Raw genomic sequence first — 22016 nt, forward strand, 5'->3', positions numbered from 1 at the left:
GCGTATGTGTGTATGTATATACCCATATATATTTATATATTTTATATCTTTCTTAATTAGGTTTACTTTTAATTTTAAGTACTTTTTTGCTTCTTAACTTCTTATACTTGACGTTTTGTAAAGATTTTTTAATATCTTACGGACATTTTTTTTTGTAAAATACGATTGTAATTGGGCTCGGTGATAAGAGTAATTGATGCCTTCTTCTTGCTCCAGCCATTTCCTTTTGTTATATTTGTACATTATATATATTCTTAACGGCGAAATAAATGTAACTTCAACTACTACTACTAAGGTCTGGACACGCCTATGCTTCACCTTCACCATTTGATTTTAAAAGATGCAAAAAGTCATGCCATCAAACTAGAGCCTCTAAACAACACACGGCTAGTAAATATACGTTTTTATTTTTCTAATCTCATGAGCTTTTCAAATGTTTTAAAATACAGCATATAATGTTGAAAATAAAAACACTTTTAATCGCTCCGAAAGTCTTTTTGTTGTTGTTATTGTTGTTTTTTTATGTGTGTGTATTTTTTTTTTATTTTTTAGCAGAAACGTTTTGAGAGCTTTTTAAAAAGATTTAAAAATCTATTCGTTTATCTTTTACTATAATAGATATAATAATTATATGTAATATATTAGTATCACTATAATGCGGTGTTGAAATATCGGCATCAAACTTTATATAAAAATGGAATACGCCACTTGATTTGTAAGACTTTTAAAGCATCTAAACTATAAGTTGCTTTTTTTTTGTTTTCAAACCTTTTTGGTCACACAAATCAACTCGTAATTTTTTCAATTTTGTATCTATTGATTTATAAAAATGTTTTAAAAACACGTTGATTCCACGTGTTTTCTGCCAACAACACAAATTTTTCAATATGTCCGCCAGTGATTGGGAAGAAATTAAACGTCTTGCAGCTGATTTTCAGCGCGCACAGTTGTGTGAGTCGTTGCATAAACTATCTGAAAGAAATTGTATCGAAATTGTTAATAAACTTATAAAACTCAAGTTGCTTGATGTTATATATACTATTGATGGTAAAGAATATTTAACTCCTCAACAAGTTGAAAAGGAAATTCGCGATGAGCTTTCAGTTCATGGAGGTAAAGGTTTATGAATCTTAGTACATTTATAACTTAAATTTTACATTATCTCACATTTTTATAGTAAACTCACAGAATTAAGCTCAAGATTTGAAACTCTATCTTCTGATATTGTAAATAATTAGCAATAGGATTTTTGTCGTTATGTTTATAGTAAACAACAACATTGATATATTTACCAGAAATATAGAAGTATTACTCATCTAGGTCAAATGTATAAATATGTATGCTAATATTATTTATAATGGATAGTTTACTCTCTTATAACTTGGCTAAATCAAAAAAGTAACTAAAAGCATAAAAAAAAAAAAAAAAAAATGCAAACATGAGGTATTTATATACAACATTCATAAATATATCATATATTAATAAATCTTTTATCACCATTAGTAAAATCCTTGTTTCTGTTCATCTTGATGTGAAAAGTAGTATTTTAATTTAACTTTAAGAAGAAGTTTTTTTAATAGTAAAAAAATAGGTGGTTTTTAGTTTATTTTGAAGTTGATTCCACTCCATTATTGTCTACTTTGTAAAAAAGTGTTAACCATAAGATAATAAATTGTAGGTTGGTTTACTTAGCACATTTCTACAAAAAATTTTTGTAGAATGACTGATATTTGCACTGTGTAAAGTTAGCCATTTACTAAATATTGCTGGCAGCTTTTTGTTAAGTTAGCTGTGTATAAGTAAGTTTCAATGATTGTCCATTCCACAGGATTTTTTTTTGTCAGCGCTTTAATTTATGATTAACATGGTTATATAGAGCTAAAAAAACTTAAAAAATAAGGGGTCTTTAGAAGTTTAACTAATCTGAAGTTATTGCATTTTTTGTGCTGGAAAAACTGATAATTTTTAAACTTATTCCTATTTTCAAAAACTCTGGAGAGCATTCTGGCTCATCTAACTAAAGTTCCATTAGTCTTCTTACTATTATAAGCAAGATTTTTGAGTCTGTAATTAACAAACACTTAATTTCTCATCTTGAACCTAATAACTTACTTTCTGATCATCAATATGGATTTCGATATTATTGTTCTACTGCTGATTTGTTAGCGGTAATAACTGATAGTAATAATGATTTTATTGTGCATTAGATAGATGGGGATAGGCTAAGGCTATTGCTCTCAATAGTTCTAAAGTATTTATTAAAGTTTGACATGGGTGTATCAGGTAACATCTTTAAGATTATTGAATTCTTCCTTACCAATCATAGTATAAAAGTTGTCCTCAATGGACAGCACTCCTCTTCATATCCTATAGCTTCAGGGGTTCTTCAAGGGACTATCCTTGGACTTATACTTTTTTTAATTTACATTAACAATCTCCCAGAATTTCTCACATCTAAGGTGGCATTGTTCGCTGATGATACCACCATTTATTCTTGTCTTAATAAGAAGCCAACACTCTCTAATTGCTTGGAGGAGGCATTTGAGCTTGAAAAGGATCTTACTTCTGGTACAGCATGGGGCTCTCAGTTGCTTGTGAACATTAACTCAATGTTGCTACTCTTGCTCTTTTCTATAATTACTATAATAGGCTGTAAAGATAAAATTATTTATATTTATTATTCATATTTATTAACTCTTTTTTTAGTTATTTAGATTTTTAGATGTTTATCATCTACCCTTCATCTTCTACTAGAAGAATAGGATTAACTCTTACTTCTAATTTTTCTTGGAAACCATATATCAAATCGATTGCAAAATTAGCATCTGCTAAGGTTGCATCTCTTTATCGTGCTTGCCACTCTCTTACTCAGGATTCTATTCTTTATTTCTATAAATCTCAAATCAGTTCTTGTATGGAATACTGATTCCATATCTGGGGCAGATCTTTGAATGAAGCCTTTTCTCTTTTATACAAGGTGTAATAACGCATGGTAAATATAGTTGTACTTGCTCTTGCAGCCAACCTCCAACTAGTGATGTACTCTTATGGTCGTCCGGTGGCACGAGATGACTTGTTTTATCCAAGGGCAACTTAAATTTTTTAAAATTACCTGTCAGTAGCCCAGCAGGATGACCAACCAGTTCGTTAGTTACAAAAGTGTGTTTATAAATAAAACTATATTTTGATCTATAAAGATTTTATTCCTTGCAATTATTTAAAAGAAAACTTTAAAAAGCATTTAAAGTAGTATACACTTCATTTAACAACGAATACACTACAGTGTGTTATATAGTTTTACCAAACTTAATAAAAAGAAACTGACACGCGATTTAATATTTCGAAGCGTGACTGTACTGATTTTTTAGATAAAAGATTACTTCATCTGTCCAATAATATATGTGGAGTAGTCTAAGATCATCTGTATTTTTATTTAACTCTAACAACATCTGTCCAATATCATCTGAAAATTCAATGACCCCTAACAACATTTTTTGGATGAAACTATAGTTACATCTTAAAGATGTTGTTACATCTTGTTGTTACAGATGTATACATCTGTAACATCAACTATATCTGTAACATCAACTACATCTGTAACAACATCTTTAGGATGTAACTACATCTGTTAATTTTTGATCAAGTCCAATAACATCTAGAAAAATTTTCTCCAGATGTAGTTACATCTGAAAAAATATCTATTTGTAACTACATCTGGCAAAAATAAGGCATTATCAGTTACTTCACTTAAAAATAACTTTATCCTAAAAATCTACAAATGTAGCTGCACAGATGTTATTACACTTTGAAAATTTAAAAGATGTATTAATATCTGTAATATTCATTAAATTTTTGCACAGATGTTATTAGACACCAATGAAGTTTCAGATGTTGTCGGACAGATGTTATTATACTTCATTGTATTTATAGACAGTGTCGCCAAGAGAGATGCGCTAAATGAAATAACTAACCTTAAAAAAAAAAGAAAGGTCCTTCATCTATAATATAAAGAAATTTTGATAAATAAGGGCGCTAATCAGGGTTGCTGTCCCAGGCTGCACGACAGCTCTCGGCCCTGTTTACAGATGTTGTTGGACATATATTATTAAACATAGCAAAAACTGATGTTGTTACCCTGACCCATTTTTTAAACATTGTTGTTGCATTTTAAAGCACACTTCTTCTCAATTTAAAATGAGTTTTAAGATTACATTTTGATTCATTTTCAAATGCTATTGTATCATTTTTAAACCTTATAGTCACATTTTGAATCACATGAATGGGCAGTTGAATCATTAGTTACACTGATAACATCTCTTTTGTTTTTCATTAGTAAAATAAGTTTTTTTTAACTTTGTCAAAAAAAATTAACAAAATAAAAACATTATTAAGATGCATTTGAAAATTTTTTATTAAAACACAATTAACAATGTACATGGAAATTCTTTTTTTCTAAATAAAAAAGTCTTAGTATAATGAAAAATGTTCAAAACATTAAAAACATAATGTTTTAAACATTCAACTAAATTAAATTTGATTGAAGATTGAGAGAGAATAATAGAATATTTTTATATATATAAGATGTTTCTTTGCAGTTTTGTCTTTCAACATTTTTGCTTTACGTAATGACCTCTTTATTAACCCTTTAACTGTGCTTGACAGAAAAATCCGTCTCTACGTCAAGGTATAGTTCTTTGCGTGTCTGACGGATTATTCCATTTAATGAAACTTTTTATTTCAATAAAATGTTTACAATTAACAAAGTACTATACGAAAAAATAAGTAAACAACTTAAAATAATCCTAAACAAATATATTTTGCCATAATAGAAAATGTAATTTTTTCAATCTACGCTACAGTTAAGGGGTTAACATTGACAAAAACAAACGATACAATACAGATATTGACTTTGACAATGTCAACACATCTTTAATTAGTTTAATTGATAAATAATTAACTTTTAAACCTTTTTTTATTGAAGTATTTTTGTAATCAGACGTTTAAATTTTTTTCTTTGTTATTCTCACTCGAGAAAAAATACATAAAAAAAACTTTTACACTGGGCTACTGATTATCATAGCGGATTCAAAAAAATCTTAAGGTTCTAGCTTAATTATTTTAATTAATTTTTTGTTGAGCTCTGGAATATCTATCTATGAAATGTCTTATTTTAGATAGAATGGCAAAAGATCTGTTTAACATAGCTGTGATATCAATATAAAAGTCTAGACTAAGTTTTCATATAGTTTTTATCTTGTTTTGTGCCTAAGTAGTTTACAAAGTTTTGGCGAAAAAGTTTTTTTGATTTAGTTTAAATTTGATTCGCCAGTCTGCTTTTTGTAGTATTATGTCTTTAAATAATATTAAATCAGTTTTCTTTATTTTAAATAACAGATCTAAAGAATAGTTGAATATGGTTTAAGGTTGAAATTATTCTATCAATTGTTACTAATTGTGTTAATATTTTGATGTTTTATTGATACAAAAAAAATTTATATATATAATTAATGATATATAGTTTGTTAATGATTTATAATAACACAATACCAGTGTATGATTCAGTTGGTGTGTAATCGTACAAATACTTATTGAGTAAAATGTTATTGTTTAGTGATCTGTCTTTGTCTGGATTCTGATATAATCTAATTTATTGATTACATCAAGTTAGTAAGCGGCCAGGGTCAGGGCCGGGGCTAGGTTTGATAACACATAGCCATGACAAGGGCTAGGTTTATGATCAGGGCTGCATTAAAATATTTTATAGGATCTATCAATTTTAATGCAGCCCCGGCCAGGTTTATGACCGAGGTTGCATTTATATTGATAGATCCTATAAAAGTATTGTTTTTAATTATGACTCATATCATAAATTTTAATTAAAAATAACATTTTTATAGGATCTATCAATATTAATGCAGCACTGATCATAAACTCATCTATCTAACTCGGCTATGTGTTATCAAACATGGCCCCGGCCATAGCCCCGGTTGCTTACTACATCAAGTTCAAGTTTTGTGGATTGAACTTCATTATCAAAGTTATTAAATTTTGTTTTGAAAGAAATAAAACATTATTATAAAAGACACATTATTTAAGTCATCCATTTCAGTATAACAACTGTTTTTTGAAAGTTTTTAATTTTGTAATTTTTATCATCAATATTGTTTATTAAATGTGTTATATATAATTTATTAAATGTGTTAAAGAGTAGAGGCTTAATGTGGACTTATACTGAAGAAGTTTCATTTATTTTGGTCTCAACATTATTTGCTTAACTCAAGAATTTCATTTGTATTACTTTTGTTATTAAAAGAAAATATATTTATACAAAATCATAAACAATTATATAGCAATATAAGATCATTATATTTTGGGTGAACAAAAGTAAGGTATTTATTACAAAGATAACTTTCTGATATTTGGAAACACTAATTTTGCAGTCAGCACATTTGCTATTTGAGGTTTTCATTACAGAGAATAGTGAGAGGGGTCAAAACTTTCATTGAACCCAGGGTTTTGTTAGATTTAGTGTTAGACCGATGTTTTACTGATATATTATATAAAAGTGTTACTGATACTTGTGTTTTGTTTTATTTGAGCAAACCCAATAAATCAAAAGTTAAGGTATTTATTATGGTATTAACCACAATAGTTATTCTAAAAAACTGTTTTTTAGGATATAAGCTGCTAAGTATTGATTAATTTCTCTTTCCAAATGCACGTAATTTCTCCATTATTATAATCATGGTTTTGTTTGTATTCAATAAATTAATCAAATACAAACTATTATGTATTTTAATTAAAAAAAGTAAAGTTTTATTATTTGCAATTTAATTCTAAAATTCTATTGTTGTATTTTTTTAGGAAGAATTAATTTGGTAGATCTCCAACAGGTATTTACATTTTAAATTTATTTACTGATATATAAAGTCTAAACATAATGAAAATGATTAATAATGCATTTAGTATAATTTTTTTTAGGGTTAGGTTTGCTTTTTTGAAAATTTAATGTTTAAACATTTGTAAAAAAATTGTTAGACCAAGTAGTATAAATTAGTAAATAATTGGTTAGACTAATTTATAGAAAGTTAGACCAAGAAGTAAAAGTTAATAAATAAGACAGGAGCTGCAGAGAGTTAACAATTTTTAAATGGAAATACATAATATTTTTTAATGTAATGAAGTTATGATCAAATTTGCGTTATCATATTCTAACTGTAGATGTGCTTTAGTTTATAGAGACAATAGAAGTTCTTATAACTAAAAAATTTTCTGTGTGTTTTTAAGGTTCTGAAAAAGAATTCCAAAATGATTTTAATAATTTTTACAATAATAATAACTGTAAAATAATTGCTTCTTTTTTAAAGAAGCTCAACATCATAAATTAAAACACTGCTACAAATGAAATATAAAGTAAATGTTAAATAAAATAAATATGACATTTATACTCACGTGTATTTTTTTCTATAAATTATCAGTTATTAAATTGAGGTATAGGTTTAATTTCAAAAAATTTTGAAATATGATTCACCTCACCAAATCCTAATATGATAAACATTTTTGTTTTTTAGATTCTGAATATTGATTTATCTCACATAGAATGTAGAGTTAATGATCTTGTACGTGGAGATCGACATTTTATTTTAATACAAGGGCAACTTCTAGACAAGTAAGTAATGACAATTTAAGTTTATAATCAATGATCATGTTGTTTATATTATAGCACAGTATTAATAGCACAGCATAAACTTAAATATCGCCTTTTTTTAATGTTGCAGTAGTTAAAAATGATTGGAAAAATGTGGTCACAGTTTACAAGACTTTTTCTTTCGAAAACTTTTTTTTTACAAAAAAGTTTTTTAACAAAAAAAAATTTTTAACTTTTTTTTTTTCTTTTTTAAACAAAAATAAACAACTGTTGTTTATTTTTCTTTAAAAAAAAGTCCAACTAAACAATCCAACAAAAAATTTTTTTTTTTAATTTATAAAAATTGTTTTGCTAATTTTAAAGGTTAAACATATGTGTTTTTAGAGACTATTTAGATAGGGTTGCTGAAGAAATCAATGAAACACTGCAAGAGGCTGGTCAAGTTGCTATTGCAGATATTGCTACATCATTTAATCTTTCAGCAGATTTTTTGTTATCTGTAAGTATTTTTTTAGATTATAACTAGATTAAATTAAAGTATATATATATATATATATATATATATATATATATATATATATATATATATATATATATATATATATATATATATATATATATATATATATATATATATATATATATATATATATATATATATATATATTAGTGTTGTCACGGTACCAAAATTACAGTATTCGGTACCGATACCAGTGAAAATCCACGGTTCTCGGTACCAATTTCGGTACCAAACCAAAGTTTAATTTAGACTAAATTTGCCAATAAAAATTCACGATTCTTTGTATCAAAGCAAAACACAAAAACATGCTAGCTGAAAAACACACTATTTTTATTAATAAAGTTAAACAATGCCATTCTTCATACTTGTTTAAAATTGTGTTTCAACTTTTTCCACAAATAATAAATGAAAAATTACAAACCTAAAAAACGCAATTTTTATAAATTAAACAAAATATGCCATGACCAACAAGTAATAAACTAAAATATTATTATAAATGTAAAAAAACAATGGCATAATTTAAGTATTTCAAGCCAAGGATTGTAAACATTTAAGTAATTAAATAACTAGATAAATAACAAAAGAATAAGCCATGACTGAATAATCACTCTTATTTATAAACTTTAACATTTTTATAAATTAAACAAAATATGCCATAACTGAACAACAAGTTGTAAATTAAAATATTATTATACATGTAAAAAAACAAAACAACAACGGCATAATTTAAGTATTTCAAGCCAAGGATTGTAAACGTTTGAGTAATTAAATAACTAGATAAATAACAACATTTTTCACCCAAATCAATACTGGTCTACACAGTTATTCCTTAAGTTACTTTCTTTGCCATTTCCAGATTTTCAGATAGAAACACTAACATATCAACATGTTCCTGACTCAGTCTTGAGCGTCTTGGGAACAGCTAGATGCAGCAATGCAAAGGTACTTCCTGGCAAACTCTGATAGTTGAGGTAGAGTACCCATATTTGTTTTCCACCAGATAAGTGGATCATCCTCAGCACTGACCTCAGGCATCTGATCGTACACCAAGAATTCACCATTTATCTCGTCACTTGCAGAAAGAGGTGCATGACTTGAGGATGCTGGCTCTCCTTTTTCTTTCTTTTCCCCTTGTATGGTGGAAAGCAGAAACTTTAGGTCATTTTTGGATTTTTTTGATGGCCTGACTTCTTTACTTGACAATCCTCTAGACACCCGAGATGCAATTCCTTCTTTTTCATTGCCCATTTTTTTCACCTCATCCAAGAGACTTTGCTTCACATCATCCTTTAGAGAGACAAAGCTGTTCTTAAATCGTGGATCAAGGCAGGTTGCAGTGTTCAAAAGAAACCGTAGCTGCAGGTCATCATAGCGATGCTGAAGATACTCGTGTATCTTTTCCTTCATCTCTTGGGCTAATGCAGAGTCACTTTGTTCATGACTGAGACACTCAAATATCTTCCAGAGTAACGGCAAGACTGAAGACAGGGTGGTATGTTTTTCCCCGCTAAGTGCGTCAGTAAAGGGACTGAGTGGCTTAAGAACTGCTTTAACAGTTTCTAAAACTGTAATATCTGAGTCTTTTGGCATCAGATGCCATTTTTTCCTGTCTTCAGCCAGGACAGTACAGACAACCTGCTGCTGCTCCAAGAAACGTTCCACCATATCGTATGAAGAATTCCAGCGAGTGGGTTCATCATGAATAAGTTTGTGGTCTGGAGAGGACAGATCTTTCTGTTTCTTGGTCAGCTGGCGTGAAAGTTTTGGGGATCTTGTAAAGGCAGAAATAGTTTTTCGAAGCCTTGACAGCACTGCAGACACCCTGTTTATGTCTAATGCCTTATTTACAGCAAGGTGGAGATTGTGTCCAAAACAAGGAATCCAGGTGTAGTCCTCAAAGGCTTTTTTGTTATTTGTGGCATTGTCTGTTGTGATGCCTGACATTTTTGCAATGTCCAACTTCCAGTCTTCAAGTTTTTCTTCAAAGGCCTCCTTCAAACTTTCAGCAGTGTAGTCTGTGTTGAGACCACAACAGCCAAGACACCAGGATTGCAATTCCCATGATTTAGTAATGTACTGCAGAGTTAAAGACATGAAAGTGTCTGCAGTTCTACTTGTCCAAAGATCTGTTGTGCAGCTGTAAAATGATTTGTCTCTGAGATGCTGGATTATGAGGTCTCTGGTGTCATTGTACATGCGGGGAATCTCAGTGTACATAAAAAAGTTTCGACTTGGAAGCTGGTATTTTGGGTTGAAATGATGGAGCATTTGTTGGAATCCACATTTTTAAACTGTATAAATGGGCACTTTATCAATACATATGAATTCAGCAACAGCTAGGTTCAGCTTTCTTGCCTCAGGTGAGTTTTTGTCATATTTTTGTTGCCACTGAAAAGCTTCTGTAACTGTTACCTGTTTATGAGTTTGCGGGGGTGTTCCATGGTCTTCCTCAGCTTGCAGCTGTAAAAGGAAAATATAATAAATATACTTTATAAGTATAGAAGTCAAAAATGGGCTGAGTCTGAACATATGAAACTTTAGTTTTTCTCTAAATAACAAACCTCAGCTTTTATAATAGCCTATATAATAGCCTATATAAAGCCTATATAAACAATTGTAATAAATAATTAGTACTTGTAAAAAGATTAAATATTTTAAATTTTGTTAAAAAATACTTTTTGTATAAAATTGATTAATCCTTTACACGGTAGGTAGTTACATAATTTCTATTAGTAGCACCATGGAAGTAAAAAAGTAAAGGATTAGAAGGATTTTCCCAATAATTAAATATATGTAGTTTTATTTATTTTATAAGTATGTATTTTTTATAATAAATTTAAAACTATTTCTATAACTAATTTTATTTCCATTTTTATAATGCGATAAAAACCTTTAATACTTTAATCGAAAAAACTATACATAAAACTTTATTCGCTAAAACATTTTCTTCGATAAATATTTTTTATTTTTTTGGAATTTTTTTATTTATTTTTTTGAAAAAGGAAAGAATCAGCAAAAATATATATTTATATTATCTTTTACTAAATTATAATTTTTTTTATTAATTTAAATCGTTTAGAACTATTTTTAATATTAATTTTATTAACAACAACGACTTTATTCAAAACATTAAACGTTGTTCAAAACTTTTAATGCTTAAACGTTTTAATTAGAAGTCACTTAAAAAGTTACATTTCGCTTTTGAAGTCACCGATTTTATTTTCTCTGTAAAGTCATTCTATTAAAGACGCCAAAATCTTTTTTACAAAAGTCTTTTTACAAATAACTTTTTACAAACGACTTTTTACAAACGACTTTTTATGAGCGACTTTTTAAAAACAACTTTTTACAAACAACTTTTTACAAGTGACTTTTTACAAAATCTTTTTTTGAAAAGACTTTTTACAAACGACTTTTTACAAATTACTTTTTATAAGAAATACTTATTAAAAGAAAAGTCTTAACAATAGGTTGTAAAAAAACGTAAAAAAAGTATATACTTTTTAAATTTAATTTTTAAGCTTATTATTGTTATTTTAATCTTTCTGTAAGACTTATTTTTGGCTGTTTATTTCTATCCGACTGGTTCAGACATTCAAATTAAAATATGATATATAATTCATAACAGAAGCTCTATATCTTAAATTAGTTTGAAACTTACCTGCTTGAACTCTTTCATCAGATCCGGGTGTCGGTCTTTGAGGTGTTTTATTAAGTTCGATGTGTTTCCTCCTTTTGAGTGAAAACTTCGGCGACATCATTTGCAAATGGGTTTTTGATAATCAATGATATTCCCCTTGTCATCAGCCGCAAATCCAAAATATTTCCACACATGGCTCTTTCCTCCTTTTTTCTCAACAAGTGGATTTAGAGCTACCACATCAGCTGCACCACCGGTCGCCATTTCTCAGCAGTTTAATAAAGAGGACGCGCTAATGCACACATGCGCATCAAGGAATCGGGTTTGAACGGGTCTTCGGTACTACCGGTACTTAAAAAAACTTGGTACCATGACGTTTACATTTTTTTAGTACCGACTTGGTACCGAAAAACCGGGTCTTTTGACAACACTAATATATATATATATATATATATATATATATATATATATATATATATATATATATATATATATATATATTATATATATATATATATATACAGGGCTTGTGATGAAGCGAGCACGATCGCGCTCCGCTCGTAAAACGCGCCCGTTAATGGTATTTTCAAACATTCTAGGCGCAATAAACAACGCTCGTTCAGCTTATAACGAGCGTATAAAATAACGCTCGTCCAATAGTTCAAGATTATTTTTTTATTTTCATAAAATATTTAAAAAAGATTTTTTATTAAAGATATTCTGTTATCAAACAACTGATATAAAAGATAAAAAGCACAACGTCGTTCTCTTTTGCACTAACGTAATGAATGAATGAGCAGTTTAAAGTCGTTAATCGTCACTAATTTTAATAATGGAATGTGCACGTGGAAACACATAAACACACAAAAATGCGCAAATAAAATAAGAATAGAAAATTAGAAAACCATTATAAGAAAATTAAAACTGCGGAGTATTTTTAATCTTGTGAAAATATCAAGTAAAATTTATTTGATTTATTGTTTGTAATATTCCACACATCGTTTATAATTAAAATAGATATTAATAATAGAGTAATTTTCAAAATTAAAAATGGATACTAATATCCAAACGGCTGATAAATAGCAGTTTGTGCAAAAGGTCCTAATACCCAAACCATTTAAATATTGATATAGCAAATTTTATTATAGAACTATTTTATTTTTGTAGTTTAAAAAAATAGATAATATGTATAGTTTTTCTAAATATATAAAATCTTTTTTATTGGTTAATGATAGGAAATAATTTGAAAAAATTTTGAATTGAATTCGCATTGCAGTTACTCTCCCCCTTTAGTCGATCTGTTAAAAATTATGTTACAATTAAAACACAAGTTATACAATTTTTAATTTCTTTTTATTTATCTGGGTTTTCAAAGAGATAAAAAGTATTTGGTTTTTTACTTACTTGTGGTTCTTTTTTTTTTTTAATTGTACAATATTATTGATATAATAAAAGTGATATTATTACAATAATACTTTGGTGACACAGTAAAATAATAAAAGTTATAATTCTGTTTAAAAAATGTAATTTTTTTACTTGTGTTTTTTTTTTTTTTTTTAGTTAAAAAATGTTGTGGTTTTCAAATATTTAAAAAATAAGTTATACATGTTATGCAATATAGTTGCATCTATTTACCTGCTTAAAAAGTGTTAATTAATTACAATTGTCCTTAAAAGTTTGTTTTTCGATATGATATATACCCTCAGTAGCTTAGTGGTTAAGTGCGCTGCTTTAGTGCTATTGTCCTCAAGTTTCAATAAGTTCAAATCCACCAACTTTTTTTGTTTGTTTTTTAATCTTGTTGTTTTTTTAAATACAAAAACAAAACAGTTTAGGTCAAAACAGTCTTTTAATTATTAGAAAATTTTTAAAAGTTTTCTTGCATAGTACATATGTGATCCTAAGATATACAATCTGCAAACTTACTTTCTGGCGTTTACACTTACATACTTAACTATATATAAATGGAATTTTACATTTATATAATTGTAAATTGTTATTAGATTACATAAGTTACACATATACTTATCTGCTTATGAATTTCTTATAAAAAAAGTGCCTAAAAAACTTGTTCTCCTTTTTTTTTCTTTAATGGATGTGTCAAAAAGCACGAGTGGGCATGACTACTATAATTAATTTTATTATATAGAAATGCTATATAATATTACTTATTATATGAATTTTTATAATATGAGCTATCTTATCTGCCTTATTCAATAAACTATTATTTATAAGTCAAATCTTGTGAAAAATATTTATACTCTAATTTCATAAGTTATTACTTAAATATTATAAGTTATTTTTTATATTAATATATTACAATTGTCATACTTTCATTGGGTGATTTTAATCCAACCTTTTAATCCTTTTAATAAAAAGTTAAAAAAAAAAACACTTTCCTTTAAAAACATAATTGGGAGTATTCCCTGACCTTTCCAACTATTATACAGTCAGTATTCTTACTCTCTGTATATTCTATTATTAACAATATTTGAGTCCTTAATTAACAAATTTCTAATATCATATTTTGAGTATATCAAAATACTTTTTGACAATGCAGATTTTAATCCACTTGTTGATTTTTTAGTTATAAGAAATTATATTTTGCTTTTTAGTCTAATTTCTTTATAAATCTGCAAAACCATATCATTATCTTGAATGTTTCCTGCAATTTTTCAACTAAGCATCACACATGAATAAATTTTTTTTTTCAATTTAATTCTAGTTATTGTAGTCTTTTTAATTAGTTTTTAATAAAATAGTGGATCTTCTGATGCATGTTTAATTTTTTTTTATATATTTTAGGGATGATTTAAAGTTACTTATGTATTTATTGAAATTTTTAAAAGTTCTTTTGTAAAAGTTTTAGAAATCAAATTCAAACCTGAACAGTATAAATTAGATGAAAATGTGTATCTAATAAGAACCCACTAGCTACATGACTCTACTTAAATGTTTTTAAAGTTATATAATAACTCAAAAAATATTTTTTAACTAGTTTGGTTTTTAGCATTGTGTTGCTTGGTTTATCTTAAGCAAAATGAATGTTGCTTAAATTATATAAAGATCCAATATGAAAATAAGTTTTCTAAAGAGCAGTTAATAGAATTAAGATTTGATGATATAAAAATATTGGTAGTTTCTTGTTTATGTACAAATATTGTCAGTTTTCTTATTTTGAAAACAGGCAAACAGACAAATTTGCAAAAGTGCAAGCTGGTATAAGTGTACCAGTAGTTAATGATTATAAAAACTACATAAATAGTAACTTTTACAAACTGAATAGTAAAACATGTTGGCGGAACAAAAACAATTGCTGCAAAATTTATGTATCTATTTTTGTCTTATTTGTTGATTTATGTGTATAAAATGTTTACATATTTTTTAAAGGTTTTTTAAAGGTTAAAATTTTTTAAATGACAATTTCCACTTATTTTTTATTGTTTTTGATACAAATAATTAATATATGAAAATATTATAAATAAATATATTTCAAAAAAGTTTATTTGTTTACATGTTTTGTTTACTTAAAACCAAATTTCTTGATAGGTGATTGAAACAAAGCTTGGTACAATAATACGTGGTTCGTTAGATCCAATAAATCGTGATGTTCTGTTTACATCTGCTTTTATTGCTAGAAATATTGCCAAAATCCGAGGAATATTCAGTGCTGTAACAAGGTGCAAAGTTTTATTTTGTCTGCAATTTTATTTAATGACTATTTATATTGGTAAATTATTTTTATGATTATTTATATTGTTTTTAGAATATATTTATATATAAAAAGCATATATATTGAAAATGTTAAATGTGTAAAATGCAAAATAAATGTATTTAACAAGAAGATTTTAAACACTTTAATTTTCGTAAAACAAAATTTAGATTCTTTTATTTTAATGTCTTTATCTGTGTAATTCATAAGTATAAAAAGAAAAAGTAATGAAAAAGGGGAGCCTATGGAACAGAGGCTCTCCTAAGTTAAGGCTTTTACACTAATATTACATATATTCATAAGAAAAAAAGAGTTCAAAAGAATAAAAAAGCTGAGAAAAACTAATAAAAATTGAAATTAAATATCCATTAAATTTAGAAGATATAAAAATATACAAACAGGATTGTCACTGATTAAATTTTAGTCTAATTTTTTTTCAACAAATATGTTTCTGATTTTAATGAATAAATTCTTATAAGTTATCAATAAATTATAAAGTATAAAAGAAAAAAGAAATTATTTTGAATTTTTAAATTATCATGAAAGTTTTTAAATTATCCTAAAATTTACTATGATATTATTATTTTAGTTTGATATTATGAAGTTACAATAAATTAATATTGGATAACGATAAATATTTTGAAACAATAAAAAGCGATACAGCGACAATATATTTAATTACTTTTATTGAAAAAAATTGATTATAGAATGGATTTAAATTGTTTAAATAAAAAACATTTGTTTAGACCTGTCCATGTCATACAACTGATTGCTCAATATGGTTTACCAGAAAAGTTTTTTTACAGTAAGTAAATTTTTTTTTTACAATATGATGAGTTTTTATAGTGTTGCTGAATTTATGTGTGTTAGTAAGGGATTTGGAATCTAGTATCTTCTGGTTTTAAAATGTTGTTAGAGTTGTTACTTTACTTTTTGCAGAAAAAAACTTTTTTTTTAATAATAAAAACATTTTTTTTTTTTTATGCTTAAGTTAATATTTATTTAAATTTAGTTGCAGTAAACATTTAAGAAGTAATAAAAAATGTTACAAATAGGATTTTCAATTAACATATATATATTTCAATTAATATATTTTGAATAATATATATGCATATATTTTTTCAATTAATATATACACATATTTCAATTAATATATATATTTTTTGATTAATATATTATATGGTTTATACTTGAAAGAGCAAGTGGACAGGATTATTTGGATGAAAACATGTATGTAACGAAAAACCACAAGCTACATAACATATTTAGTGAAATGTTTATAAAGTTATAAATTAACTTACTCAAAAAAAATTTTTTTAACTAGTTTGTTTTGTATGTTTGTATTGTTTGCTGATGATACTACCATTTATTCTTGTCATGATAAGAAACCAGCACTCTCTGATTGCTTGGAGGGGGCATTTGAGCTCGAAAAGAACCTCACTTCTGCTACAGCATGGGGCTCACAGTGGCTGGTGAACTTCAATACAGATAAAACTCAATTTTTTTTAGCCAATCGTTATCGCAATAAGCTAGATCTTCCTATATTTATGAACAGTGATGTACTCGATGAGTCATCTAATCTTCATCTTCTAGGATTAACTCTTACTTCCGATCTTTCTTGGAAACCATATATCAAATCAGTTGCAAAATTAGCATCTGCTAAGGTTGCATCTCTTTATTGAGCTCGACACTTTCTTACTTCGGATTCTATTCTCTATCTCTATAAATCTCAAATTCGACCTTGTATGGAATACTGTTGCCATATCTGGGGTGGATCTCCTAGTGATGCCCTTTCTCTTTTGGACAAGGTGCAAAAACGCATTGTAAACATAGTTGGACCTGCTCTTGCACCCAACCTCCAAACGAATCGTCGTAATGTTGCTTCTATTTCTCTTTTCTACAAATACTATAATGGGCACTGCTCTAAAGAGGTAGTGTCTCTTGTGCCATCTACTAAAATTCATTCTTATGTTACTCGTCATTCAATTAAGTGTCATCCTTTTTCTGTGACTGTTCCTAAGTGCTTCAAAAACCCTTATTCGTCTAGTTTTTTTCCTTGAATATCAGTTCTTAGCATTAAAATTAAAAAGTTTATCATGTGCTTATCACCATTTTTCATCATTGTATCATACTTTATCGCATCATCATTTATCATCATTGTTTACCTTATCAACATGGTTACTGAAACCAAACAATTTTTTATTTTGTCTTGTTGAATTTAAATTAGTAAACTAAAAAAATTTTAAGTTGTTTTATAAGTTTTTAGTTATGATTTTTACATTGCAGTTGATTTACTGGAACCTTATGTTTACATCTCAACACACTTGTTTTATTCTAGGTGTTCTGGAAACTCTTATGAATACTCATCGTTTATGTGGTAGTATACAGGGATATCATGAAAAAGCTATATTTACACCTGATATTTATTCTAAAACACAAACAAACTACATAGACTCATTTTTTAATCAGAATGGGTATATAGGTACTTTGTTAAATAAGTTTTTTTATATTTATCAAAAAAGTATTATATTATTTTTTTATATTTGTATTTATTTGGTTTAGAATATAATACCTTGGTGAAGTTAGGTATTAATGATGGACAACAGTTCATGAAGAAACGTTTTTCTGGCAATATTTTATTGTTATCTTCTTGTTGTGTCAATCACCACATAATTGACCAAGTTGATGCTGCTATTCAAGATTCTCTTCTAAATAAATCCTTCATTGATATAAAGGTAAAAAGGTTTGCTGAATATTTTATAAAAATAAATTCTAATCAATATAATGGTAACAAATTCTAATGAAAATATTTTTAACTTTTGCGTTATATGACAAAATATGACAAAAGTTCACTACATGTATTTTTTTGTACTATATACATAACAATAGGTACAATATTTATATATTGTCCTATAATTTGTATATAAATATTACTAATTGAATATAAATATTACTTATACTTTTCCTCCCATTTTAAAGAAATCTTATGTTAATTCAATATTTTAAAATGAATCCAAAATTTTTTGCATAAAATATAGACTTTGAATGATGCCTTTCTTTGTAATTCTTCAAAAAGTGGCAATTTTAAAGCAATTTATTTATGTTGGTTTTTCAAACTTTTTTTTTTTTTAAATAAAATAGCTACTCCAGCTTAAAGCAACTTAATACAAAAAATTGCTGTACCTAATGTACACACACAGGTTTTAAATATCAAGTTAAATATTAAGTTTAACAAATTTTGGTCTCCAATGGCGTGTCATCGCTAAGTTACTATTGTCGTAATTTAAGACATTCTTCTGCAATTTAGAGCATTGTAAACGCTGTATTTCAATTGCTTTGCGAATTGAAATACACCATTTACAATGCTCCAATCTGACCAGAACTTTTTAAGATATGTATTTTGTCATCCCATAAAAGTAACATTTACTTACATAAAGTTCAATAAGCTTGTGAATTTAGTTTGCATCTTAAGATTATCTTTATCTTTGTTTAAAATATTAATTATAGCAATCGTTGCTTTATCTAGTGGAATCAATAGATACAAATTAATAATATCAAACCAAATCTGAATTTCATTTTTTTCGATAATCTATTCTGCCTCAGATACAAGTGAAAAAGATTTTTTAACCCTGAATTCATTAATATGAATTTTCAATATATCATAAGCAAGCAATCACTAATGTATTATTTAAACCACATTCTTCAGTTTCACCAAATATAGCAATAAGTATTTTTAAAGGTTTTCTTTCAAGGGCATATAAAATATGTTCAGAACAAAATATTCAGAATGAAATTGAGTCTCTTGTTAATGTGTTTTCCCAAAATGGACATTCATACAAACAATTTTCAGATATCGCCAAAAATTACAAATCACATAAAAATACAATAAACCAGCAAATTGACTCTGGAAAAATTGTCATACTGCCGTGGATACCAAAACTAAGCATTATATTTAAAAGAGAGTTTTGTAGAGTAGGTTTAAAAACCGTTTTTCGCTGCGGTAGTTCTTAACATTTTATGTTGCAATAAATCAATATTGCATCCAAGTAGATATCCTGGTGTCTATCAGTTGGATTGTACATGTGGTGCAAGTTATGTCAGTGAAACAAGAAAGAAAATCTCCACACGTGTTAAAGAACATGAGAAAAACATAACTAAAGGTAACTGGGACGCATCGGGAATAGTCAAACACACCCAACATTATAGTGGTTCAATTAACTAGACTAAATCAAAGACAATTTCTGTTACTTCTAATAACTATATGTGTAAAATTTGCAATTGAAATACAGTGTTTACAATGCTCTAAATTGTAGGAGAATATCTTAAATCGCGACAATGGTTTATATATATATATATATATATATATATATATATATATATATATATATATATATATATATATATATATATATATATATATATATATATATATACTCTTCCTGATGAACCAACAATGGTGAAACTTCAAGTAGAAGAAAAAAGTTAGATAAGTGTTTTTTACTAATTTATATATATATATATATATATATATATATATATATATATATATATTTATATATATATATATATATTTATATATATATATATATATATATATTTATATATATATATTAGGGTTATAACTTTTTTCAACCCCATGCTTCTGTACTGTAGTTTGATGAACTTTTATCTTACAAGCACAAATTGAACTATTATTTGCATATCTTTTGAAAAATGTTCACCCCGCCATTGAAAAATTGATTTTGACATAAGTACTACTATGTATTCAAATGTATTTAGAATGTCATAGTCATGTAATACAATAAATTTTCAATCCAACAATGGCTCAGAATGTTGACCTTGCTCTTGCTCTGGCATAGAAGGAATAGGTGTAATTTGTCTTTATTTTTACATGACGAATATATTTCCTTAATTACTTTGATTGCGCGCTCTGTGCATTGATTACTTCTGGGTATCTTTAGTATGAATGGCTCTCGCTTCCAGTGATTTTTCAAAGAGCTTAAAGCCTTTTTGTATGGATTCAGTACTTCAGCCAAGCCATTAAAGTTGTTTTTGTTGCACAGTTGGTCTGTAAACCAATGGTCTGCCCAGCCATACGATATAAATCGACATACTCTCTGCAGAATTGTCCTTGTTGAAGGAATTAAAATGAAGGCCAGGATTGCTAGTATAGCTCTGGAATTCCACCTTGCATTGCTGATGTTGGGTAATTTCTGAAACCCGATCAATGGAAAATGTCCCTTTTCATCAAAAAATCCGAACACTTAAGTGAGATGAAATAAAAATTTCATATTATCTCTCCAGCGTGATGTTTCAAGAATTACTTCTATTCCGTTATCAAACTGTGTTTTGAGTTGTTCGTACTCCTCCAACAGTTGAGATGCAAATGGATATTCGATGTTCGGCAATTGTGTTTTACTTCCAAGTTCTTCATCCATCACCAAACGGAGGATTCTATCTATTACATGGTGTTGACAACTGATAAACTGAGGTTTGTTGATGCGAATCTCTGCGAACATTTGTTGTAATATTACAACAACACCATTCTTTTTTCAGTGTTAATGCTGATGGTATCTGCAACAATCATCTGTATCAAATTCCATAGGTGAAATTCCTTGAGCAATAGTTTTTCCCCTGCCATCTACCAAGCCCAGGACATCCTATTTGATTTCTCTTCTTTTATTTTTAAGGAAGACCACTTGATAATCGATTCCATCGATGTGCTTGTCATCAAAGTGTAAGGACCAACTTTCCATATGCAACTTTTCAATCATTTCTTTTTCAGCTTGATTATCTCTTTGATTGTAAATGAACTTGTAAATAGCTGATTGACATGGAGTTGAGATGTCAATAATGCCTTCACAAGCCAATTGCTTGCATATGTTAGCAGCTTTGTTTGTTGATACTCTTGTGTAGGTCATCAAGTTGACTGCAATTTTGCTTTTATGATGTTTTCTGCTTGGTGTAGGAATAGTCTCATCATCTTCTTCATCGTTTCATATTCACTGTCGTCAGCCTCAGAGTCAGAGTTACTAAAACCAGGATAGTAAGATGAGTTGAATATTAGAAAGTTGGGTATCAGAAAAACCTATTAGAAAGTTTTAGTCTTTTAGAGGGATGGATTGTTTCTTTACTGGCCTCTTGGCCTGTAGAGTATCCCACACTTCCTTTGCTTTCCACTTGGAGATTGTATAATCGCTTGTCCTCAGAAGATAACCATGTACCATCCACTTTAGTAATATCAAAAATTTCATCAAGGGGTTCGTAGCTTCCCTGCTTGACACATTCATCATAACATTTCAGTATTTTATCAAGCTTGATCAGATACATGAGGAAAATTCAGTTTATTCTTCCACAATTTGGTGACTTCTTTAGAAATTTCCGCTATTCGCTCCTTTCTTCTTTTGATTTTTGGTCCAGAGAATGGTAGCGTCCAATAATTTGCTTTTGGAGAGGCATTCTACACTTTTCTTCCAGTGAATATTTTTCCAAAGGG

At 27.7% G+C, this 22016-nt stretch overlaps 2 protein-coding genes across 2 annotated transcripts in view; one reads left to right on the forward strand and one right to left on the reverse strand.

The window, feature by feature from the left end:
* Window positions 1–319: 319 nt before the first annotated feature.
* The window catches only part of LOC100199264 (E3 UFM1-protein ligase 1 homolog), a 32235-nt gene continuing 10538 nt past the window's right edge, over window positions 320–22016 (forward strand). Inside the window, exons 1-8 of the mRNA XM_065793348.1 lie at window positions 320–1113; window positions 6865–6893; window positions 7572–7669; window positions 8033–8147; window positions 15358–15488; window positions 16267–16325; window positions 17859–18002; window positions 18083–18255. Of these exons, the coding sequence (XP_065649420.1) occupies window positions 888–1113; window positions 6865–6893; window positions 7572–7669; window positions 8033–8147; window positions 15358–15488; window positions 16267–16325; window positions 17859–18002; window positions 18083–18255 (975 nt within the window). The 5' untranslated portion in view covers window positions 320–887. The remainder of the gene's footprint in view (window positions 1114–6864; window positions 6894–7571; window positions 7670–8032; window positions 8148–15357; window positions 15489–16266; window positions 16326–17858; window positions 18003–18082; window positions 18256–22016) is intronic.
* Window positions 9066–12161, reverse strand: LOC136077839 (E3 SUMO-protein ligase ZBED1-like). The gene is made up of 2 exons (XM_065791991.1): window positions 11830–12161; window positions 9066–10628 (listed from the first exon to the last, which is right to left on the reverse strand). The coding sequence occupies exon 2, from the start codon at window positions 10434–10436 to the stop codon at window positions 9066–9068; it is 1371 nt and encodes a 456-aa protein (XP_065648063.1). The 5' UTR covers window positions 10437–10628; window positions 11830–12161.

The sequence above is a fragment of the Hydra vulgaris genome, chromosome 03 (genome assembly GCF_038396675.1).
Source record: "Hydra vulgaris chromosome 03, alternate assembly HydraT2T_AEP".
Lineage (NCBI taxonomy): Eukaryota > Metazoa > Cnidaria > Hydrozoa > Anthoathecata > Hydridae > Hydra > Hydra vulgaris.